The 20,916-nt window shown below is 38.7% G+C and overlaps 1 protein-coding gene across 1 annotated transcript in view; it reads right to left on the reverse strand.

The window, feature by feature from the left end:
* Positions 1–2,654: 2,654 nt before the first annotated feature.
* Positions 2,655–20,916, reverse strand: part of ARHGEF6 (Rac/Cdc42 guanine nucleotide exchange factor 6) — a 76,115-nt gene continuing 57,853 nt past the window's right edge. Inside the window, exons 16-22 of the mRNA XM_075187296.1 lie at positions 20,714–20,869; positions 18,665–18,685; positions 13,698–13,791; positions 10,444–10,533; positions 8,551–8,650; positions 7,906–7,960; positions 2,655–5,221 (exon numbers count right to left, since the gene is read on the reverse strand). Coding sequence (XP_075043397.1) covers positions 5,099–5,221; positions 7,906–7,960; positions 8,551–8,650; positions 10,444–10,533; positions 13,698–13,791; positions 18,665–18,685; positions 20,714–20,869 — 639 coding nt within the window. The 3' untranslated portion in view covers positions 2,655–5,098. The remainder of the gene's footprint in view (positions 5,222–7,905; positions 7,961–8,550; positions 8,651–10,443; positions 10,534–13,697; positions 13,792–18,664; positions 18,686–20,713; positions 20,870–20,916) is intronic.

Here is a 20,916-nt window from a genome sequence, read left to right on the forward strand (position 1 = left end):
TTTATCACAGTCCTGGGGTACTACAGTCCTAATGTAGTCTTTGTATGTAAGTATCATTCCAACCAAAAAATAATTTTTCTAGAATCCTGGGAGGATTATCATACAGTTGCTGAAAAGGAGAAAAAGTTGAACTGTCCTTGTTATTGGATTTCTTCCTTAGACGAGAAGTGAGGTCCAGAAAAGCCTTTCAGTTTACTATCAATTACCAGATTCAATAAGTTACCAAAGAAAGTATGGCAAGAGATTATATATTATTTAAAGGTAATCCTCCTTTAAAGGTATTCCAAATGGATGGCGTACTATTTAAAATATTTTAAGGAACTACTCTACGAATAAATACATTTCACAATAAATTCTTCTCCTCCCAAGCAGTAAAATACAAGTTACACATGCCTGTCTCCACAGATACTTGATATAGTCCAGACATAAAAGCCTGAAGTAGTACGCAAGAAAATAGCATACAATGAATGACTTCTGATGGAGGTGGCTGAACAAACCGGCAGTAAAAACCCACAAAGCCTGCTTGACAACACTCTGTCCTGTTTACCAGCCCCAGGCTTTCATGCCTGGAGAAAAAATAATTACCACGTTGGTGTCATGAATAGCTTTTGAACTGTCAAATTCTGGGCATTGTACCCCCACTGTTTTACTGTTGGGAGGAGGGTGGCTTATTAACAATCGCATACATATATTTCATTCCTTTCTTTGCGGCGTTCAAACAAGGTGCTGCCCATCTCTGAGAAGTATATTGTTATTTGGCCAAACAATCCACCATGATCTCATTTTACATCAGCAAAAAAAAAAAAGCAATATGGCAGCTTTCCCCTCACACTAATAAATACAAATATACAGTGAAGTTAGGATTGCTGCATTGAATCACTTATGCTCCTATGTTTTACGGATCTTAAAAAAAAAAGGTTAAAATAAACCAAATAAAACAAACCGAACACGTTTTACTTTAAAGCCTAAATTATCTGAGGGAGCAGATTCCATTTAAATAAAACAAATAGTTTTAATTTTTGCTGCAGTTATTTAGTGACCAGGGGCCTGATTCATTAAGGATCTTAACTTTAGAAAACGTCTTATTTCAGTCTCCTGGACAAAACAATGTACAATGCAAGGGGTGCAAATTAGTTTTCTGTTTTGCACATAAGTTAAATACTGACTGTTTTTTCATGTAGCACACAAATATCAACTTTACATTTCAGTGTACAAATAAGCTATTAAGTATTTGTGTGCTACATGAAAAAACATGAAAAAACAGTCAGTATTTAACTTATGTGCAAAACAGAATACTAATTTGCACCCCTTGCATTGTACCATGGTTTTGTCCAGGAGACTGAAATAAGACGTTTCTAAAGTTAAGATCCTTAATGAATCAGGCCCCAGATGGTCAATTTGAAAACAATCTGTTCACTTTCCTATTGGAGTTTTAAATATTTCAGTAAAATAAAATGCAGTGGTTAGATGGTTACATATAATATATAATAAGATAACACTTATACTTTACAATTATTAAACCAACAAAAATTAAAATTGCATCACAGTCTTTGATTGGACGTTGAGTCTTTTTGCATATATTAATGTGCAGCTATGATGCTGTAACAACAAAACTAAATCCAAAAGTAAACAGTGCCAAAAACAGTTTATACTGCTGCCATCTCTACCACATAGATACTGGTGTCAGAGTGGCTTTCAAACCATAGCGTCTTAGGCACCATTTAGAATGTTTCCTGCATGCATGTTAGGAGAACTTTCTGTAAGGTTAGTTTACGCTGGTGTATAAGTCAATAAATTAGTAGGACTCTTAAAGGCTCCACCAAAACAATATTTTTAGCTGATGACCCCTTCCCCCAAATCACAGAACTGTAGGAACCAAACGCCAGAAAGCCACAAGATTTGGAAGAACACCTGCTCACCAGGGCTTTGCTCCATGCTTTGACAACGTCAAACAGTTTAGATCTAAATAGAGCCCCGTCAGCTTCTAGTACAGTATTGTTCACAGCACTTACTCTGGGGGTGATCTCCCAAACTGCAGGGGATCAGGGACCCCCATGGGCCTGCTAGCTGGGGGGAGTGGGTTGGTAGTTAAATTATTTTTTGGATATTATTGTTATTCTTTAATAATGACATTCTTATAGATGGAAGGTGCAGCCTTCTAAAAGAGTACAAGAGTAAGTGGTAATGAAGAATGATATCTAATTCTGGCAATGGTGACTTTAATGTTATTAACACGGCCTCGATTAAAGCAAAGCCCTCGGTAAGGTGCAATTTTGCACCTTGGCAAAAACCATGTTGCGCTGCAGTAGGAGGTCAAATTTAAAATGTTTGGACTGATTTTAGTTGGGAGGGGGTGTGTCCTAACTGAACTTTAAATCACTGTGTACAAATATAGCTGCCCAGTATTTGTGTGCTACATACAACAGCAGCCAGTATTTTCTCTGCATAAAAAACAAATATTGTCTTTTCAACCAGTGCAAATTTGCACCCTTTAACTGTATGTGCTCCTAGGTCTAAATGAGGCACTTAATCTTTTAATAGGAAGCCACAGTGCACTCCCCAGTATGCTGAAGAACAGGGAAACTGTTGCTTATAAACTACAATGAAACTAATTTGATGTTTTTACAATTAAATCTACTGCAAAAGTTTATTTATATATCAAAGTACATAATAAAGTAAAAAATATATATTCTTTTGTTAGTTCCCTTTGAAAGTGCAGTCGTTTCCTACATGCAGTTGAGGCAGACGTTTTTTTGTGGACAGAACCAATAGTCTTAAGAAAATAGCCTATGAATACACTAAGATCCTATGACATGATTGATGATGTCACTCAGTGATGTAACTAGCCGCTAGTGAACAAATAAGCTGCATTCATAGGAATAATGATTAAGATAAAAAAAAGTGATGCCTGCACTGTGTGTAACCAACTGGTTCACTCTAGGAACATATAAAGAAACAAGTTAACCCTTGCATGATACTCATGCATTCTAGTCAAATCAAGATACTTAAGGTCTTAAAAAAGGTTCTTGTCATGCATTTGGGCCTAGCCCAGGCCTCCTCAGGGGAAGATCGTTACTTCCCGACGCAAGCGCCCTTTTTAATGTGTGTTCATGAGGTAAAATTAACTCACGAAAAATGAGTTTGACCCCTCAACTCATAAATTTAGCCTTTACTACCCTTCCCACGGGGGGAAGGGGGGATGATGGAAGTTAACTGACTTGACTATTCTAATTTTTTTGTCAAATAATGTCAGTATACCAAATTTCAGGTCAATTGGATGAGCCCTTTCTGAGAAAATAGTTTATTCCACACACACAAACGCACGCCTCTACACATGTGTGTTCATGAGGTAAAATTACCTCACGAAAATGAGTTTGAGCCCTACCAAATTTCAGCCCTTTTTGAATTTTTTTCCCCACACACACTAAGAATTTAGTAGGTCAGTGTATAACTCTGCCCAGTAGGTGGCGCTGCAACTTGGGTTTTTTTTTTTCCACACACAGACGCCACTAAGCATTTATATATTAGATGATTCACTCCAGGATTAAAAAATGTTTGCAGCTATAAATAAAAGTGGTAATAAGATGAAGCCATCATATCAGCAGAGGGGCATTGCTTTATAAACTACACTGGTGTATTAAGCAGACAGCATGGTGCCTTTCTATAACGCTCACATGTCTTTCTGCAGGCTCCTACTTTGATTATGAATACATAGTGGGGACAGTCGCACAAGCACCTGGTGTGAATCTGAAACTGTACAATTGATGTCCTTATATCAGTACAGATGTATACTGCACAATGACAAAAGAGCAGAAAATAGATTTCCCCCAGGACCCATAAGACAATTCAAACCTTTGAGATAAAAAAAAAAATAATTAAAACTCCTAGTACACTGTATTTTGGACATATGCTGGGAAATTCCATACTGCTGAGCAGAGAATGAATTATATCCGATATAGGCCAAAGGTCACTTGAAACCAGAAATCATAGTTATAGGGCCAGCCTATCAATCAAGGCTGCAAATCTCATTCTCAAAAATACTGTGATGGAATTTCTCTAGTGCCTGAGAGAAGAGATCATTCATCTTCTATTGTCATTGTCAGGGATAGTTCCTGGAAAGTGCTGTACACACATGACTCGGGGCCAAGTACTGCCTATATTGCACTATTGATTAAAATAGAATGAAGTTGGAATTTCTCAACAGGTGCATACATTATGGTATTAAAAGTAAGTTATAATAACGCAATTTCCATGTTACACTTATGCTAGCCAAACATTTGCCAATCCTCTGCTCAAACCTAGCCGCACACAACAGGATCAGTTGTCCAATTGGCAATCTTCTGGATTACAAAGGGGGGGAGATAATGGGGTGGTAGATGACTGTAAACATAGTCATACAGAGGTCATCTGCTGAATGGTACAATAGATCATTCTCTGGAATAATTCCACAAGTAATACTTACATCGCTGCATAGGTGGCCAGCAAAGATCTAACTAGTGTGTGTCCCTTTTTTGATTGCTTAATCCAATTGTAAGACTATTCCCCGTTTCATATATTAAAAGAAATTTCTAGCATTATAGAAAGGTATCGTCTCCTAACAAAGGCAAATAAAATGTACAGCTCTCAAGCTCTTTCTGGGTGACAACTCCTGGCATATGCCAGCCACTACTGAGACTTGCAGTTAAAGTGTATCTGTTGTCCACACACAGTGGCGGGAACCATCAAGTGGTCCAATATTCAGCCTATCAATTCCATTCCCTCTGTATCGAATGCCAGTGAACGGATATGCTGCATTCTTATATAAATATGAATTAATCCCACTAAATGACTGTCTCCATTATGTATAGGCAGCAGGTGCACATTAGTCAAGAACCAAGTAGTCAGACGTGGCTAGTTCTTCTGATCAATACCAACTATAGACACTCACTTCCTTCTAACATACAGTACAGATGGCTACGTCTAACCCTCACATGCTCAGAAAGTTAGATACAGCTGAATATATTTATCATTTCAAAAGTTTCCTACGCCCTTCTTAACATGTAGTCCTTGCAATACGTGTGGGTGACAATTCTCTGGACAACGCAGGGCTGAATGCAGACTAATGAGAGGGGTCATCACATGCCGTCTCACTGGTTTGTTTCAACATTTTCCGAACCACCTTTTCTAACTCCTTTCTTGACTTTTGCTCTTCATCCAAACTTTGCTTCATCCTTTTGTTCTCCTGCAAAACATACAACACAGAGTCCTAGTATATTACACCAAGCAGTAAGAGATTATCTGTGCCTACAAGTAACTAATCAGTTTAAATACAGTCCCTTTTTTAATTTATGGAGTAACCATGCCAATCAGAAGACATGGTTGTTCCATATTCATAATACTCATAAACTGATATAAAAGAATGTGCTGTATGCTTGTTGAGGAAACATTATTTACATATACTCATCATAAAGTAATGCAGAAAAGAAACACTTGTAAATCTATAAAACACTGCGAGATGAACACAGGAGACAACTGTCTGCACTCCGCTAAAATGTCTACATTACATTTTACAGAATCTTAAGTATTTCCAAAATACTCTTCATAGGTTTAGGCGTACTTGCTTTGAAGGCATTATACATTAGTTTGTTAGTAACTACACATTGGTAGGACATAAGTTCTGCTCAGCTCATCAAAAGTTCACAAGTTTTTGTATGTGCCTTTCATGTATTTTGATATAGTAAGCAACACTCAAGTGAAGAGAATAAAGTACTACTGAATGTATGAAAAGCTAATAAACATGCATGTTGATTTAAGTTTTCGGTGAGCTGTTCATGCTCTGAGCAATACTCTATTTACTGAAGTGAGTGAACTTTGTTGCATATAGCTAAGCACATGTGAATAATACGTTTTTAAATGAAACATCATCTAACTTGTTTGTGGTAGTTTGTACTTGTTTGTTAGTTCATTTACCGGTAGGAAACATAGTTTACTTGGAGGACAGATCGTGAGTGACTGTAAAGCCATAAAAGGCAAGATATAGAGCCCGATCATATTTACATTCATTTTATGCTATTATAATACTCTCTTTCGTTAAGTGTGTTTTAATTTTTTATGGATTTCCATGTTGTAGTGGTGGTTTATTCCAATGCACTCACTGTAATAATTGCATCAATTAAATGGCCAATAAATGTACAATGCATCAATAAAAAAACATCTTGTGACACTAACTGTATGAAATAAGTGTTATTACCCATATTTACCAATCATATTTAAACAATATGCAGTTGCAACCGCAATTTAGAAAATGGAAACAAACATCTGGTTGCTATATGTTACAGCACTTTTTTGATCAGCACCAAGTTTCTTAAATGTGTCCCCATTGTATTCACATTTGCAGTGCACCTACTTGCAAGCTACTATTCTCCGTTATCAGATGTTTTAAAATCAGAGAGATTGCTGCAGTGTCCTTCAATAGAGTTAAAGTTAGTACAGTCTGAGGCTGGGTACACGGTACAGAAAGTTTTTCACAATTCGATATCAGTAACAACTTTACCAACGACTGAAAGTCCCGATCAGCATGCTGATTCCTGTGTACACACTATACACGTTTTACACGATCTACCTTCAGATCTGTGCTCTTCATCTGTCATAACCATCGGCTGCAAAGATCATGACTCTGTAAACTCTATGGAGATCTACCTACACTGCTGGTCACGAGTACGTACACACTGCAGAATTGGAACGACATTGTTCCATCGTTGAACAAGATATTTAGTTTATTAAGTTAAATCAAACGATACGATCTGCTTTAGAACAATAAATCGGTCATCGTTGGACACATGACGTATACACTAATGCGATATCTGTCCGAACGGTCGTTTATCGTGTGATTGACCCGATAATCGAATGAAAAACCTGCAATGTGTACCCAGCCTTATGTACATAGTATTAAGATATTCCCTCACAATCACAGTTTTATGTCAAACATCTGAAATGTGATAAGCTCCTGAAACAACCACATATATATTTGTGAATGTCATTATTATATAATTTATGTAATGTGCTCTTAATGATAGACTTAGACTGTACGTGCTTAGGGGTATCTCATTTTCCTTGACCTTTACAACTCTATTTCCTGTTGGATAACTTGTCATGACCTTGCTCGCCATTGCAGGTGAGAATTACAGCCAAGACACTTACGGCCAGGCGCGGGCTGACGGACGTCAGCCCGGGGGGGCACACGCCGCACAGGCGGCCGCATCACATGACACGTGATGCGGCCGCGTCATCAATGACGTGGCCGCATCACATTGATATTACTTCTGGGGAGCGGCCGGCCCTAACAGCCGTGATTCTGAGCGGCCCGGGGGGCCGATGCCCCCCTGCCCCCCGGCCCAGCCCACCCCTGCTTACGGCTTTCTGCTTTTTTATTTCATTGCATATTTTTAGAATGAATAGCGAAGTACTTCACATAAATATGCAAATATGCAGATCAGGTCATTCACCGGATACATACATCTACATATGCAGTAAATCATGACAACATTAAGAATGTAAATCGGTCTTGGTTAGGCAGCTACTCTACTATTTTTCAATTATTTTCCCTGCGATTAGAAATTACCTGCAGTGAAACACAGCAACCGATCAGCAGTTAACTAATTATTGATCTGGTGCAAATTCGATGATTAAAGAAAAAGTCTGATTGGCTGCTGCATATCAGCAATTTGTTCCTCCCGTTACCCGTGGAGCATTGTGACAAGTTCATTTGCACATTTTTGTTGTTGTTGAATAAATGACATTAGAGTTGCGGTTATATTACAGGTACTACAGGTAATTTACTTCTCTGTGATATTCACCAAAATGGATACAAGGTACAGTATAAAGATAGATAGGGACATCAGTGAAGACCTTTAGTATCAGACTTACCTGTTTTAACTCTTTGACTTCATCTCGCAATGCATAGACGGTGTCTACAAGGCTCCTGCAACAAAGGTACACACTGCAAATTAGCTTGTACCAATAAAACAATGTGTACCACTTTAATTACACCAATGAAACCTGCTCCTTATACAGCCTGGCTGCATGATGCTTACTGTAGAGAAAGGTTTAACAGTCACCGGGCCCGTGGGACCAGTGTGCAGGCAACTCCATGCTTGATTTCCCCTGCTATAGCGCTGATGTAGATTATGTATTTGTGGGACTACGCTGTCATCAGCACCAACACTTATCTTTAGACCACGGCTTATGGAAGAGTAATACACATGCCTAAAAAAAGGCATATCTAAAGATACGGCCAAGTCTAAATAGGACATATCTGTAAGAGACGTACGTGTGCACAATCACTACATTTTACGTGCAACTCGGCTGCAATTTTTTCATGCTCAATCCATCAGAGCACCTTTTACAGGCCACAATTGGACAACCAGCTCTAAATTAGGCCCAGTGAGCAACATTGCCATCTATAGATCACTACCTTCAGGTGAGTTTAAGCTGTGTTCGTTGCAGGGCAGCTTACATAAATGCAATGCGAGTACACACCCTCTCAGGTAAACTAAACCCACAGTATCTTACTTTTCTTCTGGAACAGTTTGGCCATTGCTCCTCAGGTCATCAATAATCAGGTTCTCTTCCTCAAGCAGCAGGACCTGCGGAACAGAATCCTTGCGGGTACCTGAAATAGAAGTAGGAGTCAAAATGTGAGAAATGTCCAAGAGTACATTTTATCTATACTTAAGACTGATTATAGGCCTATTAACTATAATAAAGCTATGTTCAGTGGTGAAAGTGGGGGCGTATACGGTGGTATGCCATATCGCCGCTGCTCCTACTGCCATAGTTTTAAAAATCAAATTCTATTCACTTACATTTCCATTACATTTTTCAGACCTCCACTTCTAAATTTCTACTTCGACCACTGGCTATGAGTACAAGTTTGTTTCAACAAAAAAAAAACTTCAGAATAAAAGAAACAAACTAAAGTTATTTTGCAAAAAGAGAATTTTACCACATACTAACAAAATATATATGTAAAAGACGTGCTAGAAAATGACAAATATCTTTATATGCAGGTTAAAAAAAAACAAAACCTCAAAACGCTAAAAACAATAAAAAAGAACAAAAAGCAAAAACACACACACACAAAATGCTACAAAAAAACATTAAAAACTACATATACTCCCCAAACTCATCGCCACTGCAAGCCCATCCATTGGTACCCCAGCATTTTAGTGTACATTGTTCTTTGTAATTTACAAATTTTACTTGTAAAATACATACATGCAAAATAAACTTCATAAATACAAGCTCATTGCATTTATCAAAACTTTGCTCATTTTAATCTAGAATAATAAGAGTAATAAACGTCCTCCCCCAAAATGTTTGTTTTAAGAATTACATTTAAGAGCACAAACTTTGCTTCATTCGCTCTGTCTGCTAGTACAGAAGCTGCTCTATCTACACACTATATATTATGTTCAGGGTGTTTGCTGTTGCTAAACTGTCCAAGACATAGCCGCTCGGCACTCGAGCAGAGAGAACATATCACTTCCGAGCCACTTGTGGTAGGAAAATTACAACACACAGATTTCGATAGTGGCTGATATCTAAGAGCATTCTCCAGCATGCCCAATAATGAGTTCATTCATTTTATTTGGATTATCGGGCATCGCGTGTGCTTTGGAGCCACGCATGTTGTAATATCAGAGTGTTTGTTCAGCATAAGTTGCATCACCTTCCAAAGGAAATGATAATATCCACTAGTATGAGAAAAATAGTATCAGTGGGTGAAAGGGAAATTCAGTCCGTTGCTGGGAATACTCTACTTTACTTTACTTTCAAAACAACAGTCAATCTTTTGATTATGTATATTTTTATTTTCCAATGTTCATGACAGGTCGTCATATTTTTCAGTTGTAAGCCAATGAGTCATTAGCCCAGCACTCAATGCTATGGATTAATGCATTCAAAATATCCATGTCATTTTTCAGCTTCTTACCACCACTAGACACAAAGGAATTCTACACACTAAAGTGCTGAACTATTTTTGTCAATAAAACATACTGTAGAAAAGGGACTGTTAATTTGAATTGTAATGCTTTAATAACTAGGCACGTACGAGTCACAGTCTTTTTAGGCTTATACTGCACAGAAATAGCCGTGTTAAATACCTCGCGTTGTAGAAGTAACAAACCTGTTTAAAGCAACAAAGCTACTGATTGAGAGATATTCTTGTTTTGTAGCGTACACAGGAAACAAGAAGATTAAAATCTGTCTCACTTTTACAGAACTGAAAACTTTCCCTCCCTTAAACCTATTGAAAAACAGTTGTTGAATAACACATGGAAATTACTTGACAAAGACTGTCCTAAATATTAGACTCAAATTCCAAATAAACGCAAATGTTTCCAAACATGTCATAATCTTAGATTCCTTCTCCTAATTCAATGCTAGATTCGTTTTATTTACCAGAACTGAGGTTTTGATGGCAGCCAGCTCCCGTGCAATACGCCTCAATCACTTTAAGAATTTGTGCGTCTTCTTCCAATGCTACAGTGCCTGAAAGAATAAGCACATCAATAAAGATTTGTTTTGTTTCACAATCACATTAAAATGATGGAAAAAACCCACTAAAGAGGCCAACTAATATTATAATCTAAAATACAACACTCAAAACATATCTGCTTTAGGTGAACTATAAGGAAAATAACCTCAAACTCAAAAGGTTACTTATCCAGGGCACGGTGTCCAAGAAGACTGCCTGAAGGAGACAGGGTAGGCAGGAGCGAGGAGAGTGCGGCAAACACCACTACTTACAGTGCACGCATGCTAGAGCAAGCGGAGGAGAGGCAGGAGTGCGCAAGACGTTTGAGGACCTGTCGGATAGTCTCAATGCTGAACACTAAAGGCCGTATTTATAAAGGAACGCAAAATGAACGTGATGTGTGTTTTTCTAGAAACGCACGTAATTCGGGCATACGCACGTCCATATTCAACTACAAGCGGATCTGAAGAAACGTCTCTTCTGGAATATGGGCGTAGGAACGCTCCACATATACATCACTTGTCGTATTGAGACAACGCAGGATATGAACAATACATCATACTTCTTTACCATACTTCTTCATACCATCTTTTAAATGTTGGCGGACGTGTGGGGGCGCGGCCATGCAAAGTGTGCTATTTTGGCCCTGCCTTTGCGACACAATTGCGTCATTTTACCAAGGGTCGCGTCATATAGGCTGCAAATCCTGCCCACTTTACTAGGAAGCGGGAAGATGCAGGAGGTTGTCCTACACTCCCAGGAATCCGGGAGACCAACCCGGAATTCAGGAGTCTCGCGGACATTCCAGGAGTGGGCAAGTATGCAATACATAAGCGAAATATAAAATCCCAGCAGAATGTGCAGAAGAAAAAAAAAGTATGCCATTATTGCCACCTGTTAATAATATAGTCATTAAGAAAAAGACATTGAAAAATAAATATTTTTTTTTTTTTTTTTTTATTTCTTCACCAAATACATTTATCGAGATGTTCTCAACGCGTACTATATATAAAATGACTTTTTGCAGTTGTTCCTAGTTGCAAACACGTTGTGGCATGCATACACATCCGTCATCACTATCAGTTGACACTTACACCTGCCCTGTAGCTGGAGCAAGTGGTATGACAGAAGCACACATACCTTAGAGATGCCCAAAGCCTGAATCGGACACTGGTATGTGCGCTCCGCCTCAGTACACCCTTACAGTACATCGCCTATGTTAGTCCTCCACGCTCAGCCCTTCAAATCTTAGGCAGTCAGAAGTGTCATTTACATACGAAGATGAACTGCGTTCTTTGGCCTAAGTCTCGGTTTCGCACATGCACAGAGTGAAAATACGCACCGTAAATGGACTTCCGTTCAGGCCCTATATGTGTAATACTTTGAGAAAAAGTTGTTGTATTTTTCTATTCCATCTGAAATTTACTTTTGAGTTCTGGGTGGAATTATCCTTTAAAATAGTTTCACTGTGTGTGGAGCTCTTTCCATGTTTAGAAGAACACAATAAAGGTGATAATAAACCATACAGGGCAGCACGGTGGCTTAGTGGTTAGCACTTCTGCCTCACAGCACTGATGTCATGAGTTTGATTCCTGACCATGGCCTTATCTGTGTGGAGTTTGTATGTGCTTCCCATGTTTGCGTGGGTTTCCTCCGGGTGCTTTGGTTTCCTTCCACTCTCCAAAAACATACTGGAAGGTTAATTGGCTGCTATTAACTTGAGAGTCTCTCTCGGTCTGTGTGTGTGTATGTTAGAAGATTTCAATTGTAAGCTCCAATGAGGCAGGTACTGATGTGAATGAGTTCTCTGTACAGTGCTACAGAATTAGTGGCGCTATATAGAGGATGTACATGATGATGATGATACCGGGAAATAATTAGAAATGAGCTGACAGAGATTTGTGACATGCAAGAAAAGAAAGTGGTCCCTGCCTCAACAAGCTTACAGTTTAAATACTGTAGATTTATGGAAAACAAAATGAGTGCATATACCAATTTGCACAACAAGAATCAACGAACAAAGCAGTGATCATAAACTATATAGTACTGTTTTTCTGTAATCTATCCTAGGTACCACCAGAATTGTACATCTCATTACAGAATTTGATGCACCAGAATGGAGTCGGAATGCTGGACTCCAGGTAAGAAACTATTTGGAACGTTACTGTAGACAAAAAACGCAGGTAAGTAACCCTTTAGGACTGTGTTTGAGAAAAAAAGGATGGTTTGGGCAAAAAAGAGTAGATTGCTGCAAACTCTGCCACTCTCTCGATTCCTGCCGATGCGATCTGTCTTCATACAGGCAGCATGTTGTCCACCGACAACACACTGTAAGTGGGGTTGCGCAGGAGTGAACTGAGCACCGGTGTCGTCCAATTGCTGGACATCAGGTCGGGATCAGGTTTTGTTTCAACACCTACTGACAAAAGATCTTAAAGGGCACCTTCTCCATTGAGGACTGGTCTGTGTGGGGAGAGGGGCGGGGTTTAAACAGAATAGCACAAATATCTTTTTATGCTACTGCATTTAAACTGTTCACGACAGATGACCCAACCATGGAGACTGGGCATAGACAGGACTGCGCCATAAGTAATAAGTAAATAACTAGATACACTGTGCCAGAGAGTGTATCTAAACAATGGTTAGAAATAGGGTAGGGATTATACTTGCAAGCTAGACCCATTGGGTCTAATTTATACATTTAACTCACCACCACGTCATAAAAAGGTCAGAAAGGTGAACTTATGTTTTAAACGGCAGGAAAATATTTTAAGTAACAGAATTGTATGTAAAATTGTGAAAGATTACTTTACTTAAATAAGAAGGTAGCAAGAAGCTATTTGTGAGAGAAAACAGTAATCACAAAGACAAGAAGATCAGTCAGCGCTGAAATAAGTTATTTCCACCCAAAAGTAGACGTCACTGTAAAAAGGTATTTTCTTGCTTATATTTAGAGCTGCAGATATTCCACCAAACATTTCAAGGCAGTGCCCTGTGTTTTCGAACAATACGTTGACTAATGGGATTATCTACACCTCTAATTAAAGGAAAGACAATACATTTTATCACACATTTATTGTTTTGTTTCTCATCTTGATAGGCATCGGCACTTTAACTCTGCACCTTAAACTGTCAGTCTTCAAGAAAGAAAAACAGCAAACAAATAACTGCAACATACTTTTCCTGAAAGAGTCCTCATCGGAAGCTTTCCTTTCCGGTTTTCGCTTGGGAAGAAATTTCTTTACTTGATTTTTTGGACTCTTGCTAGAATCCTGCAGACAACGTTAAGAGAGTTCACATATTTATATATTTTGTGTCCAAATTAATAGTCTTAATCAGTTAATGTGATGTGATCAAGTCATAATACATAGTACAAAATAACACTGCAAACCTCCCAAATGTCTGACATTACTTGTACCTCTCTGTTCCTGCAATCTCTGAGTTGAACCTTCGATTACTCTATTTTTCAGTGTTCCAGTTATAGCCTTATATTTGTACTATATCCAAAAGGGGATATTTTTGAAACATAACATAAATAGGGGATCAGGACTGTATATATGGCTGAGGTCAATTGTAAAAGGGTCATTTGGCTTCAGATGACTTTAATTTATTGGACTTTACATGTCCTCTCTTAACTATTACTAAATATAAACTTTTTCTTTGTGGTTTGTGTTTTTCAGTCATGTATTCCTATCATACGTCAGAGGTTTTGCCCTGGGCTCTTCTGTCTGCATTGGATACAATTGAATCCATTGAGTAGCTTGGTGTTGTAACCTGGGCAACTAACAAACCAACAACTCAGCATATGATGATATAAACATATGACTTGAAAATGACAGGAGGTAGCTAGAAGGAAAATCCAATGTATTCATTAACAGTTATACAAATAGCGATGAGTAAAACTACATAGAATACAGAAGTCAGTGGGGGAATTCAATTAGCCGCCAAGTGTCTCCGGAACGTCCGTAAGACACTTCACAGCAGCGATTTCACAGAAATCTCCGTTCATTTTTCCTCGCAACTCATAGGGGTGTGAGGGAAAACGGGCAGAGATTTCTATCGCAATTACCAGCAATGTGCGCAGCGCAATGTCCACGCTCCACATCGCTGGCAATTGAATTCCCCCCAGTGAGTGAAATCTAGGAGCCAGCAGAGTCTTTTAGGGAGGCAGGGAATATTTTCATATATCAACAACTCTTTTTCCTTTGGCTACCTGGCTACTAGGATTTGTCCAGCCCTGTCGGACTGCACATTCAAACCAAATATTGAAGTAATCTTATGGCAAAAAACTACTTTATGATAACTGTCTTTCATTGGCTTTAAATGACTGAGCTATTTGCCTATTGATTCATGGACGGGAATTAGGCAATTCCCCATAAATATGAGGGTTGTAAAAGGATTAACTGATCACAGCTCAAGGCAACACTAACTAACTAATACATGTTAGCACCCATACTGACGTTATATGAATAGCCAAATTAAGGTCCAAATTTCTATTCCTACCACCATCACTTTGTCATTGTTGCGACAAGCTGGGCACCTAACTAACGTTTTTTGTGGTTGAGTCTGTGCCACTGACTAATAAAGCTTGAGCAGCCAGCTCCAGTTGTGAGGTTCATATCTGCATGATTCCACATGTATTCACAGAAACCACAGCCAGAATGACTGGCAAAGCCTGCCAGGATTTTACTCACAAGTGGAAAGCAGATCTGGTAGTAAGAAGCTAACAGATCTATTATAACATAAACACAAGTTTATCAAGGGATTTGCCAAGGTCTTGCTCAGTTAAAGTATCCGTCGGCTACAGACGGAGACATGCATTTTGTAGACTGCATCAATATTCCTGAGAATGCAACAGTTCACCAGCAACTAGTGACATGATGCAGATTGTCATTAGAGTCTGGTGGATTGATAGGCTGAATATTGGTTAAAATGGCCGCCCACTGTGGGCAGCTGCAAGAGAAGAATTAAATTTGAACAACCTGCATGTAAAATTGCAGATATTTGTTGCATATCACTGGGTTGGAAGAAGGCCACTTTACAGTATGACAGAATGCCAGAGATGATGGATCAGACCAGGCATAATGTGTCAGGGTACTCTCATCTAGTCTCTCTCTTAAAACGCCCTTTCTATGTGGTCTACCACTAAACAGATTGGCTTCACTCCAGTGCATTAAGAATTCTGCAGTTACAACCCGTACACCGTTCCTCCTGCTCCTGCAGTGCTCCTCCTCTCTCAGAACTCCACTTTGGCTGCCTATCATGAACTGGATCAGGTTTAAAACTCTCATTTTACTCTACAAAGCCCTCAGCAATGTTGCAGTCCCTTCCATCTCCAGACAGTCTCCTAATCCAAACTTTTGCCCCACACTCTCCTTTGCTCTTCCTCTCTGATAACCTCCTCGACTTTAAAACGCTCCCTAGAATAAATCTCTTTAAGTGACCAGATAACCTGACCATGCTTCATCACTGACCTATTAGTCCTTTTCTCACCCAGCACCAGTCTTAAATTAAATGGGGTTGCACTTTTAGATTCATTTATTGTTTCTGTTATCTCTTTTACAAAATACATTAATTTATGTCAATTGATTATTTCTATTTCTTATTTGGTGTTAAAAGGTTTTCCCCTGATTTCCATTGACCTTGGATACAAAAGGAAACTGCTCTGTGGATGCAACTAAATATATACGAAGTACAAAGTCTTCAAGGGCAACAACAATAAACAATTTCCCCTGTGGTATACTGTAAATACATTGGATAAATCCAAAGGAAGCCAAAACGATAGAGAACTATATTTAATAAAAGATGCTGGAGGTCACGTATAAACCAATAAGTTAAAGCTGGAAAAACTTCTACCTACATAGTATCCATAAAAAGCATTGTGCAATCCCAATATATTATACGGGGGCTGGAAATTTGTATTCTAATTTATCTCTTAGTTTCTATATAACAATCATAAAGGGTTAGATTTACTAAAGTTTCTAAAGAGGAAATGTGGAAGTGTTGCCCATAGCAACCAATCAGATTCCATAACTGATCTAGTACATTCTAGAAAATGGGAGCTAGAATTTGATTGGTTTCTACGGGTAACACCTCCACCCTTTCTTTTTAGAAGCGGTCATAAATCCACCCCCAAGTATGCTCAGATAACACCATCACATCACAAACATTTTAACCTTGATATTTCCATAGAAATAAAGCTTCACCTTATTCAACAATATGGTTAAAATAAGCTGGACATGATGGAAGCAAACTGATATACACATTGCAATGCAGTCAGGGTATATTTGCTTTTCCACCAGGGGCGGATCTAGAAAATACTTCTACCCGGGGCGATGTAGGGGGAAAGGATTTAGGCCCCGCCCCCTTTTTGACATCTGAGTCTGCCGGAGGCTGCACACTATGTGCAGGTCCGTTCAGCAGTGACAGGCAGGGACAGTGTGCTGCCCAGATGCTCTGATTGTGTTTAAAACACAATCAGAGCGGCCGGGCAGCACACTGTCACTGCAGCGCCCGCAGCAAGCCCCTGCTAGGGGGATCGCCCCCCCGGATCCGCCACTGTTTTCCACTGAAGCTGAATGACAAAAGTGTCCTTTAAAAAAATAATAATAATTATTGCAAAGTTCTCTCTTACAGCGTTTCAAAAAAAGCAACAATAAATCCTTACACTGCTTCGTAAGGGACAAAAAGCAGTGTTAATGCAACATAAGGCACAGAAAAAAAAGCAAAAACTTTTTTTTAGAAGCCTGCAGGCACAGAAATGGCATAGTTAGATGTGTATGCTTTACTATGAAAACCATTCAGGAGAAAGTAAAGGGCCCATATTTATGTAACGTGGACGAATCACCTACAGAGTGAAGCTGCGCTGTTGTGGGGTAAATCAATATTTAGTCTATGTACGTGCCTCATGTCTTAGCGGTATCACAGGTTCTAAGACACGTTAATCACAAATACGTATTTAGCCTAAATTCTGGTGTTATAAATAGGGGTGATGAACGTGTGAATGGGTTAATGGCATATATGATGAGATACAATGCTGTATTAAAAAAAAAATTGCAAGTGTCAAAACTCTACTTTTACTAGAAGAGAGTTCAAAAATACGCGTTTTACATTACATTGTCGGATGCAAATTAGTCCTACCTTGGGAATGTTTGCATATTTTAAAAATATGCATATAAGCAACAGGGCTACAAACACAAAGCATCACCTTGTGCCACGGAATCTTTAAGTATTACAAAGGAAAAGAACCTGGAACCTCTGCTGTGGGCAACACCGCAAAACACCAGCAGCGCAGACAATCATAAACCTTCTACCATATTTTAAAAAAATACACCTGGTTATGCGCATGTGAAATAGCTACAAGTGAATGAATAAGCTGCATTCTCACAGATATTGATTCAGCCCACAAAAGGCAGCCGCTGCAGTACGAGGGGGACAAGTCCACGTTACACAACTTATTTTGTTTTCAGAAATGCTTTCACAAATAAAATGTCCTTGGCGCAGGAATCCTAAAAAAAAGTTTGCAGAAAGTGCTTTTGCATGTGAAGGCAGACCCTGATAGCAGTCAACAGATGTACAAAGTCAGAGAACAAATGAACCTCTATTGTGAGATATGAACACTTTTCTTTAATGACATTTGAATTTGCATCACTGAGCAAATACACTGTGCTTTATCCATCATTTTACCCTTATGTAAGCAAAGAGTGGTCAAATCTTTATACAGAGGAAAAGTAGGTCGAATGTTTTTTAGGGCTTTTGCACCAAATTATTTGCACCCATGCTATTGAGGACATCACATGATAGATTGAGCAAACCCTCTAATAAGGAAAAGTGGAGCTGTCACTCATACCAATCAATCAGATTCTAGCTATCATTTCTAGTACATTCTAGAATATGATTGGATGCTAAAGGCGACACCTCCACTTTTTCATTTTAGAAGGTTAAATCTACCCCATTATGTTTTCTTTAATATTTTTTTATTTGATCAAGTTCGGCTGTTACACTATGGAGTACATCATATTTTACCTTTAACTCTGTATACTAATTTCAGGACCACACTGTGAATGGCAGATAATAGCAGACACAAGCAAGAAAATATAGGAGTAAGCTTTCTTAATGCAGCGTAACAATTGTTTCTACCCTTACCTTTAAGATATAAGACATCCTCTAAAATAAATATGTAGAAAGAGAAAAGAATATATGTAAGAGACAGCAGATGAAAATGAGTTTATTTAGAAGCATTACTTAACTAACCAATTCCACGAAAAGAATGTAGTGCTATTAAGAAACCGCTTTTCTGTGTGTTCTGTGGTGTGCAAATAAACATGCCTGACACATAGACTGTTCAACTGTCTTCCTGTGCTGCCAGACTGCAAATTCATCTGTGCCAATCTGAATTATAAAAACTCTATGAAAAACTACAAACTTGTGGATGCTCAGGCTTTATTACTGTACGTCAAAAAAACAAAACTAGGCAGCTAGCTTAGAACCTGGAATTAGCATTGTTGTATTGGCATGTTGTATTTAGATGTTCTGTTATTGCGAAATGCGCTGGTTCGCAGCTATAAAACCAGCAACAGCTGGAGTGTAAGTGATTGATCATTCTGTTACTGAGCTCACGAGAGAACAAACTGTGAACACTGCAAAAGTGCCATCATGCAAAGTGTGAAAATACTTACAAGGGTTATATACTTTTGGACAAATGCTCTTCTCTCATTACCCCCCCCAGCCTTCATGCAACTTCCAGATTGGCACCCAATAGTACCTGCAGTCAGTATCTGGACTGCATTTTTTATGTAAATGGAACCACTGCAGCTCACAGAGAAGGTAGTCTAAATATGTCCAGTCCTATTCAATAAATAAGAATAAACCACCAGCTGCAGGTAACTCTCCCCCTATTGGCTACAAATGGGGGAGGGGGGTGTTCAAGTGAGGGGTTGTTCAAAAGTTGAGAACTCATTTAAAAATTTATTACTAAATTCAACTTTCATAAAGGAAATATGCTATACATGTGAGGATCCCCCCAGAGCACAAGGAACGTGAGATGCACATAGTTGAGCAGAGTCGGTCTAATTTAGAAAAACTAGCAAGTGGGGCATTTCATCCAAAATCACACCCTGCAGCCTAGTAGTAATTAGTTGTAGCTAATTTCCCATTAGTGCTGACTGATACAGGGCACAAAGCTGGTTTCATTTTAAGTGCATTTGGTTTGTGGCTATGTGGGCTTGAATAGAGTGGCGCTTTATCATATGAGACACAGTAACTCTAGGCCGCAAACAATCAAAAAGGTTTAAGAACTTCTGGCTTGCCCCAGTACACTGAGGTTCCCTGTAATTATATAACCGTAACATATAGTCACACTGCAAGGCAGCATATTGTAGTTACAGACAGGAAGTCTGACACTGTTCATAAAATGAAGTGTGTGATGTCAGCTATTATACAAAACACACTAAGCAAAAATAAATGCACATCTCTGTTGACCTTCAAGCACTGTTTTCTAGTTGTACATAGCCAACAACATGTGCAGTTATAATTACCATTCAAACATGCTAATAATGAATGATCAGCAAAAACAACATTTTCTGTCCTGGCAATTTTTGTGGTTTACTATATGAAGCTCATTTCTATAGGGATTTCCACATCTATTTGGATTATTCGAATATCCAACTATATATATATATATCCAACGGTGTGAAATTTGCATTAGTTTCTGTTCAAATGCTATTTTCACTGGTGTGGTGAGTGTGCAAATGATGTCTTAAGTCTCTGTGCTTGACTGTTCTTCTAGCCAATAAGAAGCACAAATGTCAGTGGTAGCAGCCAATAAAAACACTGCAAGTCTTCAAATGCTGTTTCTAACTGGCCAATCACAACTTTCATACAAGAAAGCCTTTACTTTTAAATCCAGTTCCCTGAGTATGACTACAGAAAATGTTAAAAAATAGAGACATAGAATATGGTTGATTTTACATAAAAACAGACCACGTATATATAACAATACTTTGTGATTTTGGTCAGGGTGTGAAAGCTACTCTCTCTCTCTCTTTTTGCAACTCATTAAAACTGACAGCAGTATAAATTGGGAAAGCTGTTTGCTAGTTAAACAAAACTGTTCGAAGGTGCTCAACAATAACAACAGATACATATAAAATGTCTAAGATATCCAGTAATGTCAGAGGTTGTAAACCTGCTTACCTCTTTATAGACAAGTGCAGCCGAGAATCTGAGTGGGGGACCCGGCCGCAAACAACTCAGAGTCCAGGTTTTATAGATTTTGGCAGGTTCCAGGGGACCTTGGGGGATTACTGAATACGTGTGATGAGATGGCACTGGATTTTTTCTGTCTGTGAACTTAGAGGTGAAACAATTTACTTGAAATATATATATTTATATTTTCC

The sequence above is a fragment of the Mixophyes fleayi genome, chromosome 9 (genome assembly GCF_038048845.1).
Source record: "Mixophyes fleayi isolate aMixFle1 chromosome 9, aMixFle1.hap1, whole genome shotgun sequence".
In the NCBI taxonomy this organism is placed as follows: domain Eukaryota; kingdom Metazoa; phylum Chordata; class Amphibia; order Anura; family Limnodynastidae; genus Mixophyes; species Mixophyes fleayi.